Here is an 18,606-nt window from a genome sequence, read left to right as displayed (position 1 = left end):
GTAGTGATAGTAGTAGGGGAGCGGCACAGCTAAGCAGGGATCCGGAAATGCTAGTAAGCACTCAAGAACAAGAGTAGACGGTCAATTTGAGTGTATAGTGTTCGAGTAGCGTAGATCTTTGCAGAAAACTTCTGAGTTGAGCAAAGTTTGGGTCAATAATCGGGGGCAAAGCGTATGTTATTCCATTTTTAAAGACCTTCACGGTAGACAAGAATGAGTTGGTTGAAAGAAGAGTTAAGAATTGGAATTGGAACCGGAAAAGGAAGAGAGAAAAAGGAACAGAGAGAAAAGGGCAAAAAGTTTGGTGTGGCCAGTGGGCTGTGTTGATTCGAGGAAAGGCGGCGCGCGGCCGAGAATCCAAACTAAGGCGGACTTGGCTTCTTCACCAACCGTTGGGCCACTCGTAAGGCTGGCGATCGATCAAAAACGGCCAATACACGTCACTCGAATTCGATGGGTGCATTTCGACTGGCTTGATTACTCAATTACTCGAGTATTGTCTTCTAATTAATGTGTTTACACACATAGCCTCCATATCAATCGATCAATCGGCTTCATTCAGTTCCTCCATTGTCTTTGACCACTGCGTGGCGAACCCAATGCCCACTTTTACCCCCCTTCTTCTCCAGCAGCTTCACGCCACCAATCACCATTCCCTTATCCACCGCTTTCAGCATATCGTACACCGTCAGGGCCGCTCCCATCGTAGCAGTCATCGCTTCCATCTCGACCCCCGTTCGTCCCAGGCAGCTCACGGTAGCCGTGACGTGCATCGCCCCATGGCCCATCGAGCCGTCCGAAGCACGCGCGTCCGCAGCATCAGGGTCCAGTAACCTCACATCTACCTCGACGCCCGTGATGCCAATCCCCGGGTGACAGAGGGGGACCAGATCCGGGGTTTTCTTGGCAGCCATAATGCCGGCGATGCGGGCGACACTGAACACGTCTCCCTTCTTGGTCCCACGGCCCTCTCGTAGTATCTCCCACGGCCGCGGGTTGGAGAATTGCACCACACAAGTAGCCGTGGCTTGACGTTTCGTCACCGGCTTCTCGGCGATCTTGGTCATGTGCACGTGCTGCGAGCTGTTGAGGTGAGGCAAGTCTGGATCAGAGGCGGTGGAAAGGGAGATCTTGTTTGAGTCGTTTATTTCCATATCCGGGTCTGTCCGATGGGAGTCTGCAACAGACGGGTGGTCATTACGGGCACGGGAATAATATCGGACTTGTGCGGTGAACTGTGCACCGGAGGAGAGTAGGTGTACAGGAATCCTTCCCCATTTAGGTGATGCCAACCTGGTGGGTGGATTGTACAAAGAAGTGGCATTGATCGAATTGCCCATGTTTCCATTATCTAAAGCCCATCCATCAGCACGCGTCCCAGAAACTCAATCATCACATAGTATGCAAAACAAAACACAGCTTTCGACCCTTATTTCACGAAACAGACTGAGACACCTTCTACATGCATTGATCATAATTCATGAAAGTCATTCGCCCAAATGCAAATATCCAAAAAGAACAGGAGGTCGCGCCTACCCACCGATAAGGATCATAGGGCGGTTCTTCATGTTTTTCAACTCACCCATGCCAGCATGTTTCGCTTTCTTGCGTTTTACCGCCATGCCAATGATATCAAGCACTTCTTGTTCTCTCTGTGGGACCTCGGTCGTGTTGGCCGCAGATTCCAAAAGTCGCAGGTTCTTCATGGCGTCTTCATCAATAGGCTCGCCGTTGTTCTGTTTCCTGATAACATCGCGGAGCGACACTTCTGCATTTCCAAACAAGCAGACCTTGAGATTCCCGTCGCAGGTAATGCGCAAACGGTTGCAGGTGCCGCAGAAGTTGTGGGTCATGCTGGTAATAAACCCAATCCGACCCTGAAAGCCTGGCACCTGATACGTTTTGCTCGTGTCATTCTTATGGTCTGCAACCTTCTCCAGCGCGGGATACTTCTCCCGAATGACAGCCAGCATCTCCTGGTAGGAGACCATCTTGCCCTGGCTCCATTTGTTGCCGTCAAACGGCATGTACTCGATGAAGCGCACTTCAATGGGATTGTCACACCCCATTTCAATGAACGGAATGATCTCCCGGTCGTTGAGTCCACGCATCACCACACAGTTGATTTTCAACTTGATTCCCGCCCCCATCTTGTTCATCTCGAGAATGCGGTCGATGCTCTTCATCACAGCATCGAAGCCTTTCCTCCTTGTCATAATCTGAAACTGAAAGGGGTCCAAGGTATCCAGGCTGAGGTTCACTCCAGTGAGTCCTGCCTCGGCCATGGCATCCAGTTTGCGGTGCAGGGAGATTCCATTTGTTGTTAAGCATAGCTCACGGAGACCGTTCCGCCGAAGCTCGCCGATGGACTGCATTAAGGGTACAATATCTTTCCGGACGGTGGGCTCACCGCCAGTCAAGCGGATCTTTGTGACACCTTGCGCGACAAACAGCGACGATAGATAGACGATTTCGGGGGTGGTGAGGAGGCGGCTCGGTGGCGATAGCTCTATACCTTCTTCGGGCATGCAGTAGAGACATCGAAGATTGCAGCGCTCGGTCACGCTTATTCTGAGATAATCATGTTGACGGTTGAAGCTATCAGTGAGGAAGTCCGAGAAGGGTTTCGCAGACTTCAGAGCTGACCATCGCGACGGGGAGGACTTCGAGGACGGGGGGATTTCAGTAGTGGGCAACGATGTCGTAAGTGAGTCTGATGCGGTGGGTTGATCAACCGAGACCGAGTCCGGGGTTGTATTGTGCCTTCGAAAGTGTGGCAGAGTAAGCGTGCTTGTTCGGGGCTGACATCTGCGGGGAAGTGAGAGAAGGGGCGCAACTCCCCGCCTGCGCAACAAGAGCTCATTCATCCTCGACAGGGATCTCGATTCAGCGGGTATCAGATCCTGGCATCTTGCTGTACCTGCGAAGCGCTATACAGGTGCGGGTGCATGCAGGTGAAGAAAGCAGGGACTCGAGAGGCGTTTGTTAAATGAATGGCTGAGGGGGGAATGTCTTATCATTGCGGGCGCTGGGATTCGCCGCCATCTCCGCGGGTTCTCGGGGTTTGCCGCTGGACGGTGGGTCACGTGCTATCAGTATATCTTTTCTTGACATCGACCATTTGACAATAATAATCTGGGATCTACCAAGTAGACTATTTTGGAATTTATCTGACTCCTAGCTCATTGTCGGCAGCATTTTCCGCACTGCCTTCGCCAAGCTGCGTTCGTACTGCTCCACGCCTTCTTCTTGCTCCCTGAGCTTTCCGGATTTCAACACATGTACGACTCGTCGTTGGCTGAACGATTTATTTGAGGCCTTGTCCTCCTCCGAATCCTCGTCTCTGCCCTCCTCTATATCTCGCTTGCCCTCAATTACCGAGCGTACCATATATCGGTCATGGGACACAAGCAATATAGCCCCGTCGAAACTAGAAAGTGCAGCAGAAAGAGCCGTCACAGTATCGAAGTCCAAATGAGTTGTAACTTCATCCAGTATTAGCAGCTGTGGGCGAGTCCAAACGACCCTCGCCAAAGCTAGACGAACCTAATAAAGTTTGGTTAATCACCTATGGCAGAAGGTTGGGTTTTGGTATGTCACTTACTAGTTGGCCGCCTGAAAGTCGACAGACGGGTACATCAGAGACAACTCTGCCCTGGAGACCCAATGCTGATAGAAGACCTCTAATCTCGCCTTCATTGAGGGCACCGTTGACATCTGATGCCATTAGCGTTAGGGCCGTCATATCAAGCTTCGACCGGCCTTGCTCCTGAAGCTCTTCGATCGAATGCTGTGCATAGTACCCGAGCTTCAGTCTCGAATGACTCAAGATTTTGCCATGTGTTGGTACCGCGCTCCCAGTCAATAGACGTATCAGTGTCGACTTTCCGCATCCGTTCAGACCCATGATGCCCACGCGGTCTCCCATATGTATCACCAGTTCGATACCATCAAACACAGAGGCCTGCTGCTTGTTGTACCGGAACCCAACCCCTTCCATGGAGACCAAGGGACCGGGAAATCGTAACTCAGTTGCTGAGGGTAGCACAATGGACGGCTTTCTTTCGTCCACTGGGACCTCGATCTCCGCCCGCGCGGTCAGGTGGAAACCAACCAGGTCCCGATTCAGCTTGAATCGGCCGCCGTTGGCACTGACTTGTATGCCCATGCGATTGTCAATCTTCTTCTGTCGTGACTTGGCCTGACGTAATTTGTTCTCGTCACCTGTCTTCTTGCCTACCTTGATGTTCTCGCGGATGGTGGCCTCCATGTGTGCGGTTTGGCGTTCCTGTGCCTCCTTCATGCGGCCCCAGCGTAGCTTCTGGTCCTCGACGTCTTTTTCGTACGCAGACAGGTTTCCTCTGAAGTAGGTAAGCTTCTGGTCTCTGAGGATGATGATCTCCTCGCAGACGGCATTCACAAAATCTCTATCGTGCGAGACCATGAGAATTGTTGTCTGCGAACGCTCACGGAGCCCTTGGAGATAGTTCTCCAGCCAAATAATTCCTAAGAGATCGAGATAGTTGGTTGGTTCGTCGAGAATCATGATATCCGGAGATTGTATCAACACACTGGCCAGCATACATCGCATCCGCCAGCCGCCGGACAACTGACAAAAAGGCTTGCAAAGTATCTCTTCGTGAAATCCTAAACCACGAAGGATCTGACGAGCTTGCTGTTCAGTATCGACAAGCATCATCTAAAGCATTCAGTGATCAGCGATGGTCCATAATGAGATGTTGTCGAAACTCACAGCCTCCACCTTAGACTGCAACTCCTGTAAAACCTCCATTGCTGCTTGCGTGTCTTTCTGTATTGTGTCGGCATCGATAGATTCCTTCGCCTGGTTTAACCTAGAGCAAGAAATGTCTTTAGCTCAACTCTTTGACTCGGATCTTGAAAAGACCCTGGAACTTACAGTTCGACCGATGCCTCCAATCTCGCTTCAGCGGATTTCAATTCTTTCCGTGCTTGTAACCCTCGCGCACCACTCCTCAGACTGGCCATCTTCTGTGCTAGGAAAAGCTGCTTCTCCGCATCACCATGGCGTACTGTCCGAATAGCCTTCACAGGTTGTAGCGGATCGTCGGACTCGAAACTCTTCGACAAGACTTGGAGCGTGTATATGTCAGGAACACTGCGGTGGGCATTCAAGCTGCGAGAATTCGCGACTCACTACTCATCTTCTTCATAACCTCATTCTTATATTCATCCCCTGCCAGCACGTACTCCAAGACCGGTAGATGCTGTCTCTTATCAAGCTTATCCTCTTGGGTTTCTTCGTCGCTGCCGTCATCCGTCTGCTGCAAGATAGCAATACGTGTCGCATGTGGGATCCCGGGCACCAACTTGTCGGCGATAGCTCGTAGTAGTGCTATAAAGAGGCAATCAGTATCCGTCCCTGGCGTCCTGCCACGGATGACCAGGGTCGTGTCGAACGACAATGGTAGACAACGCACTTGACTTTCCGGTCCCATTGCGACCTACGAGCCCATAGCGCACCCCTGCTTTGAGACGCAGATGCGCATCAGAGATCAGTTCCCTCGCTTCAGCCCTGGCCTTTCGTTTCGATTTGAGGTCTGTTGTTGTGGCGGATTCGGCGTGGTTTTGTGGCGATGATACCGCGATGGTGATTCCTTCTACATCCACCTATAGTACTCATTAAACTATAATCAATTATACGTGCTCGAATGCTAATGAACAGGGGTCAGGGGCATCTACCTCGTTTGAGGCTTGATCGAGGATGTGGAAGCGGGTTTGCTTGCAGGTTGCGATTATTGTGGGATGCATGATATTTCCTGAGGTGAATAACAACGGTGAAGATAGAATAGGGACGTGAGAGTGAAATTTGTCAAACGGAATTGATTCCCTTGTGAGTGGTGAATGCAATGGCTCTGAAAATTGTCACTGGGTATACGACGCTCGTAAATATACTTCGTCCACGTAGTTCATGCAAGCAAGCAATGCACAATGTGGCTTCCGTCGCCAAGACTAAAACTCATTTATCATTGACTGACAAGATGATTCAGATCATTCCTCGAGGAGACAAAGCTTCACTGTTTTGGTCCTTTGAGTCAACTCGGTGTTGAATCATTCTCTGATGATGTCTCTCAAGACTATGGAAAATGCCGTCGGGGTCCGAAAGAGGAATAGCCGCAATTGGCTTTCGCCCCTTGACAGCCGAGGCATCGCTCTGAATATTCAACATGACTGGGACTCTCCTGCAGCGGTGATCTTCGGGTCTTCTTGTTCTTGTCATGCATGTTGTAGAGCATAGGCTGGGTAAGGAGAGGAAAGTTCGAGCGCAGTCCTATCTAGACCGAGTACCCGGAGAAACCATGAACAGTCCATGGATGCGAGTAATTGGCCGGTGATGATTGAATAGCAAGACCGAATTGTTTTCTTCCTCTCTTCCTCTGAAAAGGAGGTTTCAATGTTCTTCAAAAAAACAGATATTCTAGTTTGCTTCATCTAGCGTACCATCATGGCCGCCTTCCAAGTACCAAAATGATAGGTAAGACATGTCCTTCATGGACCACCGCGTAGCTGGAGCCGACCACGATGCAGAGGATGCATACTGCAACTGATTATAGCACAGCCTGCTTAGATCAGGTAGTATTAGCGACGAGAAGAGACTTTATGACGCTCAGCCACGAAGAATTGTCTGGTGCATGTAGGACTGTAGTTGACAAATTGACTAGATGATCACAGAGCATCAATGTCGCCAATGACTTGAATGCAGTCATCACAATTTGGGTTGTCCAAGTGCAGATATGCACAGGTCAGCACCAATCCAGCTCGAGTCTTGAATCTCGAATGATAGATTTTCCACACAGTCCTTTGATATCACCATTGAGACTATAGCATTCTCGGAAGCCCGGAGTTGGTTTGAACCAAGTCGAACACAAGAGGCCTCGAACCTGCCATGCAATTGTCTAATCTCTGGCTTCAAGTCTATCTACGTCTACCCCGGCCTGAGTATATTGAGTACCTCCATGAAGCTCGCTCATCATAATGATGACATGTTTCAATCACATATTGTCATCTGTACGTGCCTTCCCGCATCAACCGTCTATCCTATACTCTGCATCAGACATGTTCGATCATTTCTACTTCGATCGATCAACTCAAGCATGACAACAGCCGACGTGATGATGATGATGATTCAAACAAGGTCCTGTACCTAACCTTCTATCGGCGACCACGGATAGAGGGCCTCGATCTCCCCGCGTGGCAACCGAACAACAAGAATGCGATCGATCGATCAGCCATCCGAGAGCAATACGAGTAAGTGATTTGACTCTTGCATCACCACGCCGCCAAGTCTTCTTCATTTGTGATGCGTCTCAAAACTCTGATGTCAAACGGACAACATCATGACTTCATCGTCGTTCCCGGAACACACTTATAAAGAGCAACTCAAGCACCACCAGATGTCAAATTCATCCAAGAAACAAACCAATCTATCTCTCCATCTACAGTACCTTTACCACAAACCTCTTTCTACACCATATCACAAACCAGCACCATGGCCTCCAACACCAACCCCGGAAACTTCTCCAACCGCTCCCACGAGGAGGTTCAGAACATCGCCCGCAAGGGCGGCCAGTCGAGTCACTCCGGTGGGTTTGCGAGTATGGACCCGGAGAAGCAGGTATGTCCTTAACCCTTATTGTATACTTATATGTCCAACTCGTGAGCATCGGCGATTCTAACCAGCGATCTCAGCGCAACATCGCCTCCCAGGGCGGCCACGCTTCCAGCGGAAGCTTCAAGCCCGGCGACCCCAAAGCCCGTGCTGCTGGACAGAAGGGTGGTTCGAAGTCCCAGTACGACCAGGAGACTCCGGATGAGTAAATGCTGTGTCTGGTTGATGGACAGGAATTATGATGATTATGCCATGTATAAGATGCGATTGACGAATGTAACCATATGATGTATGATATTGACTTTGTCGGACGAATGTTACTATCGCCACTGAAGTGAGCAAGTGATTGATCTTTTTTCTTTTAGTATCTTTGGGGAGCGAGGGAATTGTCTGCATTATTCCTGGTTGAGAATCTTGCGTCAAATTGCAATTGGCAGGTGATTCTGGCAAAAGTTAACTCGATGGTTGCCGGCAATAATTGAAAGGTAGTTCAGAAGTTCGGCTGAGGTAATGGGGCGAGGGTCTGCAATACGTCGTGAAGACATCACACCTCTTTCGGTACCCGAGCCTTGGCCGTTTTCAGTCACTTATCGATTCTTTCAACATTGTACGAAGCGAAGCATTCTCTTCGTCTCATACTTTATTTCCTGCCATTGAGCAGTTCGATTTGCAGTATTACTCTTGTCTGTCGCAGAGTGGCGGTATGGAGCATCTTGTCGGATTCTGCTCAGCCACGAGACTCGCCCGACGCTTAGCTCGTTCTATGAACAGTCAAATGTCTAGACGGACTACCTTGTACCTTTTCGGCATATGCATGGAAATTTCTATTGAGCATGATCTGCCGATAGTCTAGTTATTTTGGTGATCTTTGCCCGCTTGGACCAGTGCGTCTTAAAGCAAACGAACGGGACCATGTGCCGTAGACTGTGTACTAGTATTCCCCGGCCAGCAATAGCCGAAAGGTGTGTCCATCAGAAGCCCAGAATAGGCAAAAGGAACCCAGGAGGATGGATCCATCGTGCAAGTTAGCCTTGTAGGGCCGAGTACCAGAGGCAGTGCCTGGCCGGGACTAAGTCTGTACGAATGCTGCTGGCAGAACACTCTAGACCAATTACGAGGCGTCAGCGTAGGTCGAGATCTTCATCAGAAATCGCCAGTATCCTAAGCCCTGGTCCAATATCGCTTTGAACTGAGCATCGTACAGGAAAGAATCCGCCACGTGAGTCTCTGCTCGTGCGAGAACAGCATCAGAAATGAGCGTCTCGGGCGCAGATCGTTTCGAATAGTGTCAAAAATCCTAACTCACGCACATAAAGTATGAGGCTAGAATTGTCTTTCTTCACGGCCGTACTGACTAAGCGGCAGGTGTGATGTTGCTTGGAAGGGATTCGTCTCGATTTCCTAATAAGGTTATCGTGATGTTGCGGCTAAAGGGTCAGTTTGAGGCTTAAGGGGGTGGAACTAGGGTCACGAAGGGAAAATTTTAGCCCCAGCCAGCTTCAAGCCTACGGTATAAGCCCCCTTCTAGTGCGCGCTTCTAGAAGGTTGTCTAATCGCGGAAAGGATAGAGGTCTAGACTTTGGCTGGGTAAAGGTTGATCTGAGTTTGCAGAATTGTGTGTATTCTTTAATTTCGAGGTTTGGCCAGGAGATAGACTTTCGATTGACGGATGAGATTTATTTTATTCCGCTGTGCCAGCTTGGTCTCAGAAAGTTTTTGTCCAAGATTGGTCTGTGGTACCTTGTAAGTTATAGGGTTGGCACGTTTTAGATTATTGATCTAGCCGGCCGAAAGACCTCTCGAACAATATCGTCTTGCAAAGCGCACGGGGAAGGCCTACCCGAAGGGGATATCATCTGATAACCCAGGTAAATCAACAGCAGTGCTGATGCGCCTGGTGTCACAACCTACACAACATAGATACAGTGTAGACCGTTGAGCCGAATGACTTGCTCGGCTGGAACCTGAAACGGGCCAGGGGTAGGCCGGATTTTCTAGCTTCTGCACTGCTGCTAGACGAGCAGTGGGGCCCGAAACGACGGTAGGGTGCCAGTAAAAAGCAATAGCGCCGAGATTGACGCCCATGGCCCGCCGACACCTTGAGCAAATTCGAGACGTGAGGGCGAAGGGGCCAACCTTGAAGAATTAACCTAATCCGAAACGGGCGTCAAGGGCCGATTCTCTTGAACGGTGCAGAGTGGCTAAGCCGCTAAGCCCGCGTTCACCCGCCAAGCTTTTCTCAGTGGGCACTGGGAAAAAGACACTTGGTCAGGTCAGGTAAAGCCCAGCAGGGCTGTTTATCCACCTACAATCCATTTCCCTGGATGACCTTACAGTGTGGGAAGTGTAGGGAACTAGAACGATTGAACAGAGAGTCGAGATTCATGACCTTCTTTGGATCACCCCATGGACCTCAGCTGGAGGATACATGAAAGTGGGTGCGCTGTCGCAAGATACAGGTTGCATACTTGGTTGGAATCTGAATCGGCCTCAACTGCGTTGTTCGAGACCGGAAGTTGGTCCCCATCACCCCGGGTTTCATCCCATCGATGGCGGTCGATTCGCTTGACGACGGTCCCACTGCATTCGAGCATCAGGATACGTTGCGGGTGTTGAGAATTGCCATCTGTCCAATGCGATTCTGACTAAGTAAGAAGAGGTACTCCGTACACCGCAGCTGTATGGTGATTGAAGGAGTTTTTCATGAGTTCTTGACGGATGATCGCCATTGGTTCGAACGAGCCACTAACGTCATAAGTCAGGATTTGTTTGGATCAGAATGCGAGCGATGTTGCCGAAGGATCTCCTATTGGTGCCACAGCATGTCTGGCATTAAGATCGCACTCCTCGGCCACCGTTTCAGTCAATCGGAAAAATCGCCTGGATGCGGCGTAGTGGCACAGGAGACGGAAGGTTAATGTGAAGCCGACAAGCCGTGGCTCGTCCGTTGCGTGAGCTTGTAAGAGGGTTAGGGGGGAGGGGGGAAACAGTCACTCAGGGGGGAGGGGGGAAGGGGCAAGAAAAGATGGACGGCCCTTTTGAAAACTTGATGGGGGCGCACATACCTCCCGCACTGGAAGGCCCTCATTCCTTCTCATCGAAGGAGTATTGTAAATTGTAAGTTCTCCCTTCCTTCAGACGATTTTTCAGTCGATGGTAGACATGATCTCATCTCAATTGAATCAATGTGACAAAGGCCAGATAGACATAGACTACTCCATATATTCAGAGGCAGTAGAAAAAAGGAGCATACAAGCTCCAGTGAACAAAAATACTGAGTAAACATGCAATCTTATCAGAAGATCTCCTAATTATTATGAGTACCTATGCATACGGTACCTTTTCGTCTTCAATTGATTATTGAAGGTTGTTTTCTGCCCTTCCTGGGGGGGGGTGGAACGGTTCACCAGCACCACCAGCAGAGTAAAGAGTAACGGTGGAACGAGCTAAATTGTTCTCGGTGGAGCCTAGCGCCAAGGGTGGATTCGCTAGCCCTGGCTTGACTTTGCCCAACCAATAGTAACCTCAATCCAGGCGGGGCTCCGAGCAACAGCGCCGCTGAGTCATCAGAGGACGCGCAAGCCTTTTTACCTGATTTCTATTCCTGGTCCTTTCTCTCTTCTCCTGGCGCCGAGTTCCCTCCAGTCCGTCCCTCTTCGTCTCCAGTCGACCTTTTGCAGTCTCCAGCAACCAGCTCCATCCATCCATTATCCCCACTGCATAGACGGGCCAACCTTCACGCCTCCAGCTGTATCCCTCATTAATTCCCTCTTCCCATCTCACCACCACCACCACCCACCACCGCCTTCCTCCTTCACACAACATCTCCCCACCCCCCTAACTGTACTGATCCTCAATTCTTCCCATTGAGTCGGCTCTTACTCTTGTACAATACCCCATCTGCCTCTTCACATCTCTCCTCCCCAATCACACAACATCCTTCCATCTCTCAACTGCAAGCCCTTCCGACTATCGCTTCGACTCGACTGCTCCTCATCGTCTCTCGTTATCCCTATTCTCAACCGACCCTCGTGACTCTCGTTTGTATTCGACACTGATACTGGCTGAGACACCAATCCCGTCGCTAGCAACGAGTCTTCTTGACCACAGTCTCGCTTCCTCCTTTCCAACCACAGTTTCGTCATCATGGCTACCTTGGCGGAACACCCGGCTGTTGCGCCTTCAACTTACGAACAAGACATTGAATCGTTCCTGAATCTAGACCAACTCGCTTACACCACCGCGGAAACTGCTCGAGCAAAGACCGCACTCATCACTCAACCCACTCTCCCCAGCATTGAATTCAACGCAGGCGATGTACGAAGTGCTGGTTTCGCTTCGACAAACCCAACGCCAGTTGCGTTTCAGGCCCCGAGTCACCAGTATGACGAACATAAGCAACAAACCGGCCTGCCCCCGGGCGCCTTAGCTCATGCCATGACATTCAACCACATGAATGGAATGGGATTCGGTGGTGCAAGCCCCAACTACCCCATCAATGGGGATATGTTCGCTGGTAGTCAGATCAAGCGCGAAGAAGCTCCGATGGATTTCAACAGCCCCCCGACACGGAACCCTTCCGAAATGGACCTGGAGTCTGACAATATGGGATCCGCCTCGGCCTATTTCCTTTCGCCGAACCCCAGCAACAGAAACCAGTTCGTGGATCCAACCGCCTTGAGCGGTCATGAGGTTGTTCCCGCTGGTCCGTCCACTCAAGTGGGTCGCATGTATCCCGGTATGCACCAGCAGCAAGCTGCCATGGCCAAGGCAGCACAACAACAGAGACATCACGAATTCCTCCGTCAGCAGCAATTCCAGCAGCAACAGCGGCGCTTGGACGAGCATATGCATCAGCATGGGGCTCCTCACAGCCAGACTCCCCGGCCACCCAACCCACTGGTTGAGGAGCGGATCTCACGGCTTTTGCAGCAGATGCGCCAGAATGCCATGGGCTCCCCCGACGACTCGCCTTCTCCTTCTTCATCTCTGCCTCAGATGGCTAAGGCCAAAAAGGACGAGCAGGATATGGATGAAGATGAGCGCCTCCTGGCTAGTGAAGAGGGCAAGAAGCTGAGCAGCAAGGAACGTCGCCAGCTCCGCAATAAGGTTTCTGCTCGTGCCTTCCGTTCTCGCCGAAAGGGTATGTACCAGCGACGGGTTTTAACACAGAAGGGTTGTAGCTGATCAAATTCGCAGAATACATTGGTCAACTCGAAAGTGAAGTTGCCGCCAAAACCAACGAAGCTCATGAGCTTCGTCTTCAAAACCGTGCCCTATTTGAGGAGAACGGTCGTCTGACTGACCTCGTTCGCACGCTCCTGTCTTCGCCTCATTTCGGCCAGGTTCTAGACGAACTCAGCGTCGGCGGTGTCCCGATGTCTAGCCAAGCGCAACCACAGCAACTTCCTCAACACCAACATCAGCCGCAGCCTCAGCCTCAACAGCAATCAGTACACCCTCAACCACAACCCCAGCAACAACCACCTATGCAACAGCCCTCTCAGGCTGGCATGGTCATGGTTCCTAGCCAGGGACTTGATGTTTCTGCCATGGGCATGAACAATGCAGGTTGGAACTCGGGCATTGATATGAACTTCGGCAATGCTTCGGTCTTTGCCGTTCTGGAGGTCCCTGCGCCATTTATCGATTCCGAGTCTCTATCTGGAAAGTCTTCCACCTTCATGGAGTCTTGCCTTCCCAACATCTCTGGTGCAAAGGGTGAAGCTCCTTTTCTCGAGTCTCTACCCGTGGATGCTAAGGAGCCCGTCACTGTCGGCGTCGAGAACCCGGATGTCGAGATTGACGAGTCTGATCCCGCTTTTGCCCTTTTCCTGGACGCGCCCCGTGCTTCTACCTCGGAGTCCCCTGCGATCTCCTTTGGAGCTTTCTCTGAGAAGCCGACAGTTACGTTCGATTTGGTGGTCGAGAACCAGCCTCGGGAACGTGACACTCGGTTTGCTCAACTCTGCCACAGTATGGAGGCCGCTTTTGACCGTGTTTCCTTGATGACTTCTCACCTCTCATGATTCCCCTTTTTGCACTTTGAGTTTGACAATTTTGCGTGATGTAAGCCTGCTCGTGTGCTGGCTTTCCGAAATACTCAGGTGTAGACACCGACGTCTCTCTTTTGTCAATGATTTTCTTCTCTGGCTATACATCATCTGCTTCAAATGCAGTCTCCTGCACTCGATCTGGGTCCCTTTTACTTCCATTTCTCTTTCCATTTGTTTTTACTTCGTTTTTTTTTCTTTTTTGGCCTTCATTACATGCCTCTAGATGCTTGGGGGGTCTCGAATGTGCTTATGGGGTTTATACGGATCGGTTTCAAAGGACGGGCTTATATAGGATGGAAGGTACTGGATACTGGCGGATAAGGAAACACAAGGCAACTACTGCAATACAGAACATATCCAAAAAGTTACTATTGAATATAGTGTAAATATGATTCGAAACGAAGTCTGGACTGTCGTTGGAAATATTGAATTCGGTAGTAGGTGGTTACTTGGCCAATTAGGTCAGTGGAACCGTGGACGCTGCGTGGGTGGAGCTAATTCTTTCTTGGTTGGATCGCCGCGGTACTCACTGCAGCTTTTGTGAATTTCTGTTTGCCTTCCCTCCTCCTTCATCATTCCTTCCCATGATAGTCGGACAATCCCTATCTGCTCTATGCTTCTAACACTATGATTATTTACGATTGCCAAAATTCCAGCGCATTTTGATTAGTAGGTATTCGTTCTCGCTCTTTTCCAATCTCAACCACACTGGCTTCACTTCGGCTCCTTAGGAGGCCGACCGCCAGCGCCTCTCCACGAGCTAGCTTCACGTCAATTTCCCCATCTACCACCATTCTTCCTTCCATCCTACGCCTCCGGAATACCCGTTCCATAATTTCCAGAACATACAGACGAACTCATCAACCAATCCTCACATCTAGAAGTCTACTCGAAGCAAGGCATCTCCTCCCCGTTCCTCGCGTCGTTGATCCCGCATTCAATTACAATTACATTTTCTACGAGGATAAAGACAACCCAAACAAGGGCTTCACGTCAAAACCATCGGTAGACCAGATCAATCCCATGAAGTTCTACTATCAGGTGGTAACTACGCCGACGGCCGACACCCCGGGCAGCGCTGTCGTCCTCAACTTTCCCGATAAACGCTACCTCTTTGGTCAGATCGCCGAAGGCACGCAGCGAGCATGCGCGGGCACGTCGGTCAAGTTCGGCCTCATGACCGACATCTTTCTCACGGGCCGCTTGGAGATGAACAACGTGGGAGGGCTGTTCGGCGTCATCCTCACGCTGGCCGATGGCCTGGCCAGCGCCGCAGCCAATTTTTCGGAGAAGCACAAAAAGACAGAGAACGAGGAGCGGAAGCAGAAGCAGGACCCCGCTCAGGCGGGCAAGGGAGATGAACTGCCTATTCGACCGGGAAGCAAGCGGGTCGCGCAGAGAGGGACCCTGACGGTTCACGGCGGGAGAAATCTCACGCACTTGATGGCCACTGCGCGCAAGTTCATCTTCCGCAAGGGTCTACCCATGTATATGCAGGAACATGATGAGCACAGCCTGGCTGGGCAGCGTGGGAGTCCCCCCGACCCATACGAACAACCGACGTGGTCGGATCAGAACATCAAGGTCTGGGTCATGGCCGTGAGCCCTGAGTCTCATTCCCGGTCTAAGGGCAAGCGCACAAGGAAGCGCAGCCACGAGGAGTTTCGCGAGCAGGACACAGCTGAGGTCGAGGAGAAGAATGCTGCAGCGCTAGCCGATCAGGTTATCAGACAAAACGTGGTGTCGAACATGTTCAACTCGACATGGACACTGGATGCGTTACAGGAATCTAAGTTGGCAGACGTGCAGATGCCCGCGGTCATTTTTGTTAGGGACCCGGAAACCAAGGATTTGCGACGGTACACCGGCCCGGCTCCTGGAGGCAGCATGCCGCTTCCTGACATTACCGTTCTGGTGCGCAAGCCTTGGCCTGGTGCCAACGTGGAGAGGATTCCTCCCGCGTCTTGGAACGAAGACGCTATCTCTTACATCGTCCGGAACCACAACATCAGAGGGAAGTTCGACCCTCTCAAGGCTCAGGCTTTGAAGGTCCGTAAAGGCCCCGATTACTCCCAGCTGACTAGAGGTGAAAGCGTTCTCTCAGAGGATGGTCAAACTATCACGCCGGATATGGTTCTAGATGAGGAAAAGGTTGGCAAAGGTGTCGCAATCATAGACTTGCCTTCGCCAGCTTATGTGGAGAACCTGGTCAACCGCCCTGAGTGGGACTCACCTACGGCGTCCTTGAATCTGGAAGCCTTCATCTGGATCCTAGGCCCCGGTGTGGGAGATCACCCCAAGCTTCGAGAATTCGTCGCGAAGATGTCGCACTGCACGCATACGGTCTCCAGTCCCGATTACTGTCCCGATTACCTGGCCATGAAAGAGGTTGCCGAGTCGACGGCGCAGATGGCCATGGTCAGGCCCGACAACTATGCCCTGCCTGTCTATGACAATGTGACTGTTCCACAATCCAGGCCCTCCAATGAAGCAGTGGTCCCATCAAACAAGCGTGCCCCTTTGCGACCTCTAGAGCCGGGCATGATTATCAACATGGAACCCACTTTCGGAGTCGATGAATCTGAGGTTACTCCTCTATACGATCCCAGAAATGCGAAGGAAAAATTGCCGAAGGACGTTCAGACTTCAATGAAGGTTATATCTGGACAGGAAGAAACTCCCGAGTTCCAGGATAAACTGGCAGCATTCCGGCAGGACCTCCCCGGCGCTGACGTCGAAATCATCACTCTGGGAACTGGGTCATCTATACCATCTAAGCATCGAAATGTCTCCAGCACGCTCGTTCACGCACCAGGCAATGGTTATTACTTACTCGACTGCGGCGAGGGCACTCTTGGACAGCTCAAGCGCGTCTTCGGCCCTGCGGCATTGCGCGAAGTTTTCCAGAATATGCGGATGATTTGGATCAGTCATCTCCACGCTGACCACCACCTTGGTATCGCAAATGTGATCAAGGCCTGGTATCAGGCAAATTATCCCAATGGTGTGTCACGGACCGACGTGATCGAGCAAGACATGGCCACGATTCTACGGGATAAGTGCCTGTTCGTTGTGTGCGACCAAATGATGACTACTTGGCTCGAGGAATATGCCAGTGTCGAGGATTACGGCTTCCAAAAGGTGACGGCCCTTAGCGCTATTCCCCAACAGGTCAAAGGCGGTACTTTTGAGACATCATTTGAGTATCGCCACTGTCGCGCCAACGGTACTTTCCCTGGGCAAATAGAGGCGGGATCTCGACCCAAGACAACCACGCTCCGGTTCCAGGATGACTCGGACCCCCTCTCGGCTCTTCTCCGTGAGGCGATCGGCCTTTCCGACATCTTGCCCTGCCGGGTCCAACACTGCCGTGGATCCATGGCTGTGACCCTTGTGTACCCCGATGACTTCAAGCTCTCCTTCTCCGGCGACTGCCGTCCCTCGTGGAACTTTGCAGCTACAGGCCGCGGCTCGACGGTTCTCATCCACGAAGCCACTTTTCAAAACGACATGGCGGGGAGCGCTATCGCTAAGAAACACTCCACATACGCCGAAGCCTTGGAGGTTGCGCGTCAGATGCAAGCCCGGGCCCTGCTTCTCACCCATTTCAGCCAACGCTATCAGGGAAATGTCGCAATGAAGAACGACCACACTTCGCAAAAGGCCAAGGGCGGACCAGATTCGAACAGCTCTGCCAACCTGCGAACCAAGGACGTCCCTGACGACGAGGAAGGGCTGGCGGAGGAGGGCAACCCCCAGCTTGAGGGCGCGAACGAAGACACCGGCGGCGTGATCACTGCCACGCCCCGCACCCAGTACAACGGGCCCTACGTCAACGCCTTTGACTACATGCGTGTCCGTGTCGGAGATTTCCCCATCCTCCAAGCATATGTACCGGCCATGGAGAAGCTGTTTGCGATCCTGGAGGAAGCTTCAGCGGCCTCCGGGGAGAAGGCGCAGCAGCAAAGGGCGACAAAGAAACAGAATTCGAAGTCAAAGCTGGCTAACAAGAATACTGAAAAGACTGGGAAGGTTAGAAATTCTGGGAACACCAAGAAAGTTGAGGGCAAGGAACGATTTGAGAAGGCTGCCAGCCGTTCTCACAAGGCTTCCACCTCCTCGGCTGCTGATAAGGTGGAGGTGGTCGCAGAAGTTGGAACGGCTCAGGAAGATGGAAACCGTGGAATCATAAGAAGAGTTGGGTGGAGTGTTGAGGAGGCTATCAGCCGTGCCCCGACGGCTTCGACCTCCTCGGCCGACGAGATGGAGTTGGCTGTGAGTGCCAGCATTGAACGAGCTGAAAGGGCCGCGGAACGAGCTGAGAAGGCTGCCGAAAGAGCCGAAAGGGCTGCTGGACGTGTCGCTGGGCGCGCCGCCAAAGCTTCCTCCCTCCCCCCCGACGAGTCCGATGAGGATCGCAATGCTAAAAGACCTATCTGGGCTGAAAAGCGCGCTGCCAGACGCGCTGCCCGAGCCTCCGCCTCCGCTTCCTCCGCTGACGAGATGGAAGTAGACACCGAAGCAGGAAGGCCCAGAAGATCTCGCAGCCCTACCAGAGCTACTACTCCCAGACGTGCGGGCAAGGCCTCCGCCTCCCCAGCCTCCGAGACGGACAAGGACGCCAAAAAGCCCAGGGCACGTTCGAGGTCGAGGTCGAGAGCGAGTGAGTCCTGAGCGGTGTTGGGTGAGGGAGACGCCAGTGGCAGTCCTCGGGCTAAGGCATCCAGTGCGTGAAGAGTGTTTTGTTTACAGGTGCGGGCTCGGCTGTTCCGTGGGTATGGGTTGGGCTTTGGAAGAGTGAGCTTAGAAGTTATTCTTATAGATACCAGGTCTCGTTGGAGGTGTACATAGTTCACCTTGTATGTAGTATTGTAAATTGAGACAAAAAGTCGGGGATCGATT

At 51.7% G+C, this 18,606-nt stretch overlaps 5 protein-coding genes across 5 annotated transcripts; 2 read left to right on the top strand and 3 right to left on the bottom strand.

The window, feature by feature from the left end:
- Window positions 1-554: 554 nt before the first annotated feature.
- On the bottom strand, window positions 555-1,340 carry BO86DRAFT_317561 (cyclic pyranopterin monophosphate synthase; the record flags this gene model as incomplete). The annotated part of the gene is made up of 1 exon (XM_025668174.1): window positions 555-1,340. The coding sequence occupies one exon, from the start codon at window positions 1,338-1,340 to the stop codon at window positions 555-557; it is 786 nt and encodes a 261-aa protein (XP_025525754.1).
- On the bottom strand, window positions 1,264-3,003 carry BO86DRAFT_390765 (molybdopterin cofactor biosynthetic protein). Its single transcript, XM_025672466.1, has one exon. The coding sequence runs from the start codon at window positions 2,865-2,867 to the stop codon at window positions 1,533-1,535; it is 1,335 nt and encodes a 444-aa protein (XP_025525753.1). The 5' UTR covers window positions 2,868-3,003; the 3' UTR covers window positions 1,264-1,532.
- Window positions 3,004-3,115: 112 nt separating this feature from the next.
- On the bottom strand, window positions 3,116-6,072 carry BO86DRAFT_390764 (ABC-F family ATP-binding cassette domain-containing protein). The gene is made up of 7 exons (XM_025672465.1): window positions 5,722-6,072; window positions 5,460-5,649; window positions 5,177-5,374; window positions 4,919-5,111; window positions 4,754-4,853; window positions 3,605-4,699; window positions 3,116-3,546 (listed from the first exon to the last, which is right to left on the bottom strand). Exons 1-7 carry the CDS (start codon window positions 5,788-5,790, stop codon window positions 3,178-3,180), a joined length of 2,214 nt encoding a protein of 737 aa, XP_025525752.1. The 5' UTR covers window positions 5,791-6,072; the 3' UTR covers window positions 3,116-3,177.
- Window positions 6,073-7,528: 1,456 nt separating this feature from the next.
- Window positions 7,529-7,857, top strand: BO86DRAFT_317601 (general stress protein; the record flags this gene model as incomplete). Its single annotated transcript, XM_025668175.1, has 2 exons — window positions 7,529-7,654; window positions 7,729-7,857. 2 exons carry the CDS (start codon window positions 7,529-7,531, stop codon window positions 7,855-7,857), a joined length of 255 nt encoding a protein of 84 aa, XP_025525751.1.
- Window positions 7,858-11,794: 3,937 nt separating this feature from the next.
- On the top strand, window positions 11,795-18,378 carry BO86DRAFT_420536 (uncharacterized protein; the record flags this gene model as incomplete). The annotated part of the gene is made up of 6 exons (XM_025675213.1): window positions 11,795-12,791; window positions 12,848-13,645; window positions 14,714-16,708; window positions 16,739-16,776; window positions 16,810-17,838; window positions 17,872-18,378. The coding sequence occupies 6 exons, from the start codon at window positions 11,795-11,797 to the stop codon at window positions 18,376-18,378; spliced, it is 5,364 nt and encodes a 1,787-aa protein (XP_025525750.1).
- Window positions 18,379-18,606: the final 228 nt, after the last annotated feature.

The sequence above is a fragment of the Aspergillus japonicus genome (assembly GCF_003184785.1).
Source record: "Aspergillus japonicus CBS 114.51 unplaced genomic scaffold BO86scaffold_41, whole genome shotgun sequence".
NCBI classification, from domain to species: domain Eukaryota; kingdom Fungi; phylum Ascomycota; class Eurotiomycetes; order Eurotiales; family Aspergillaceae; genus Aspergillus; species Aspergillus japonicus.
The sequence above is the reverse complement of the archived record's forward strand: the minus strand, read 5'-3'. Positions and strand labels throughout refer to the sequence as shown.

Bases quoted from the DNA above. Each gene is read 5' to 3' on its own strand.
- BO86DRAFT_390765 (XM_025672466.1), bottom strand. From the start codon at position 2,867: ATGAATGAGCTCTTGTTGCGCAGGCGGGGAGTTGCGCCCCTTCTCTCA.
- BO86DRAFT_390764 (XM_025672465.1), bottom strand. From the start codon at position 5,790: ATGCATCCCACAATAATCGCAACCTGCAAGCAAACCCGCTTCCACATC. The intron at 5,112-5,176 runs GTGAGTCGCGAA...ACACGCTCCAAG, and splicing joins GGTTATGAAGAAGATGAGTA to TCTTGTCGAAGAGTTTCGAG. The intron at 4,854-4,918 runs GTAAGTTCCAGG...TTCTTGCTCTAG, and splicing joins TTGGAGGCATCGGTCGAACT to GTTAAACCAGGCGAAGGAAT.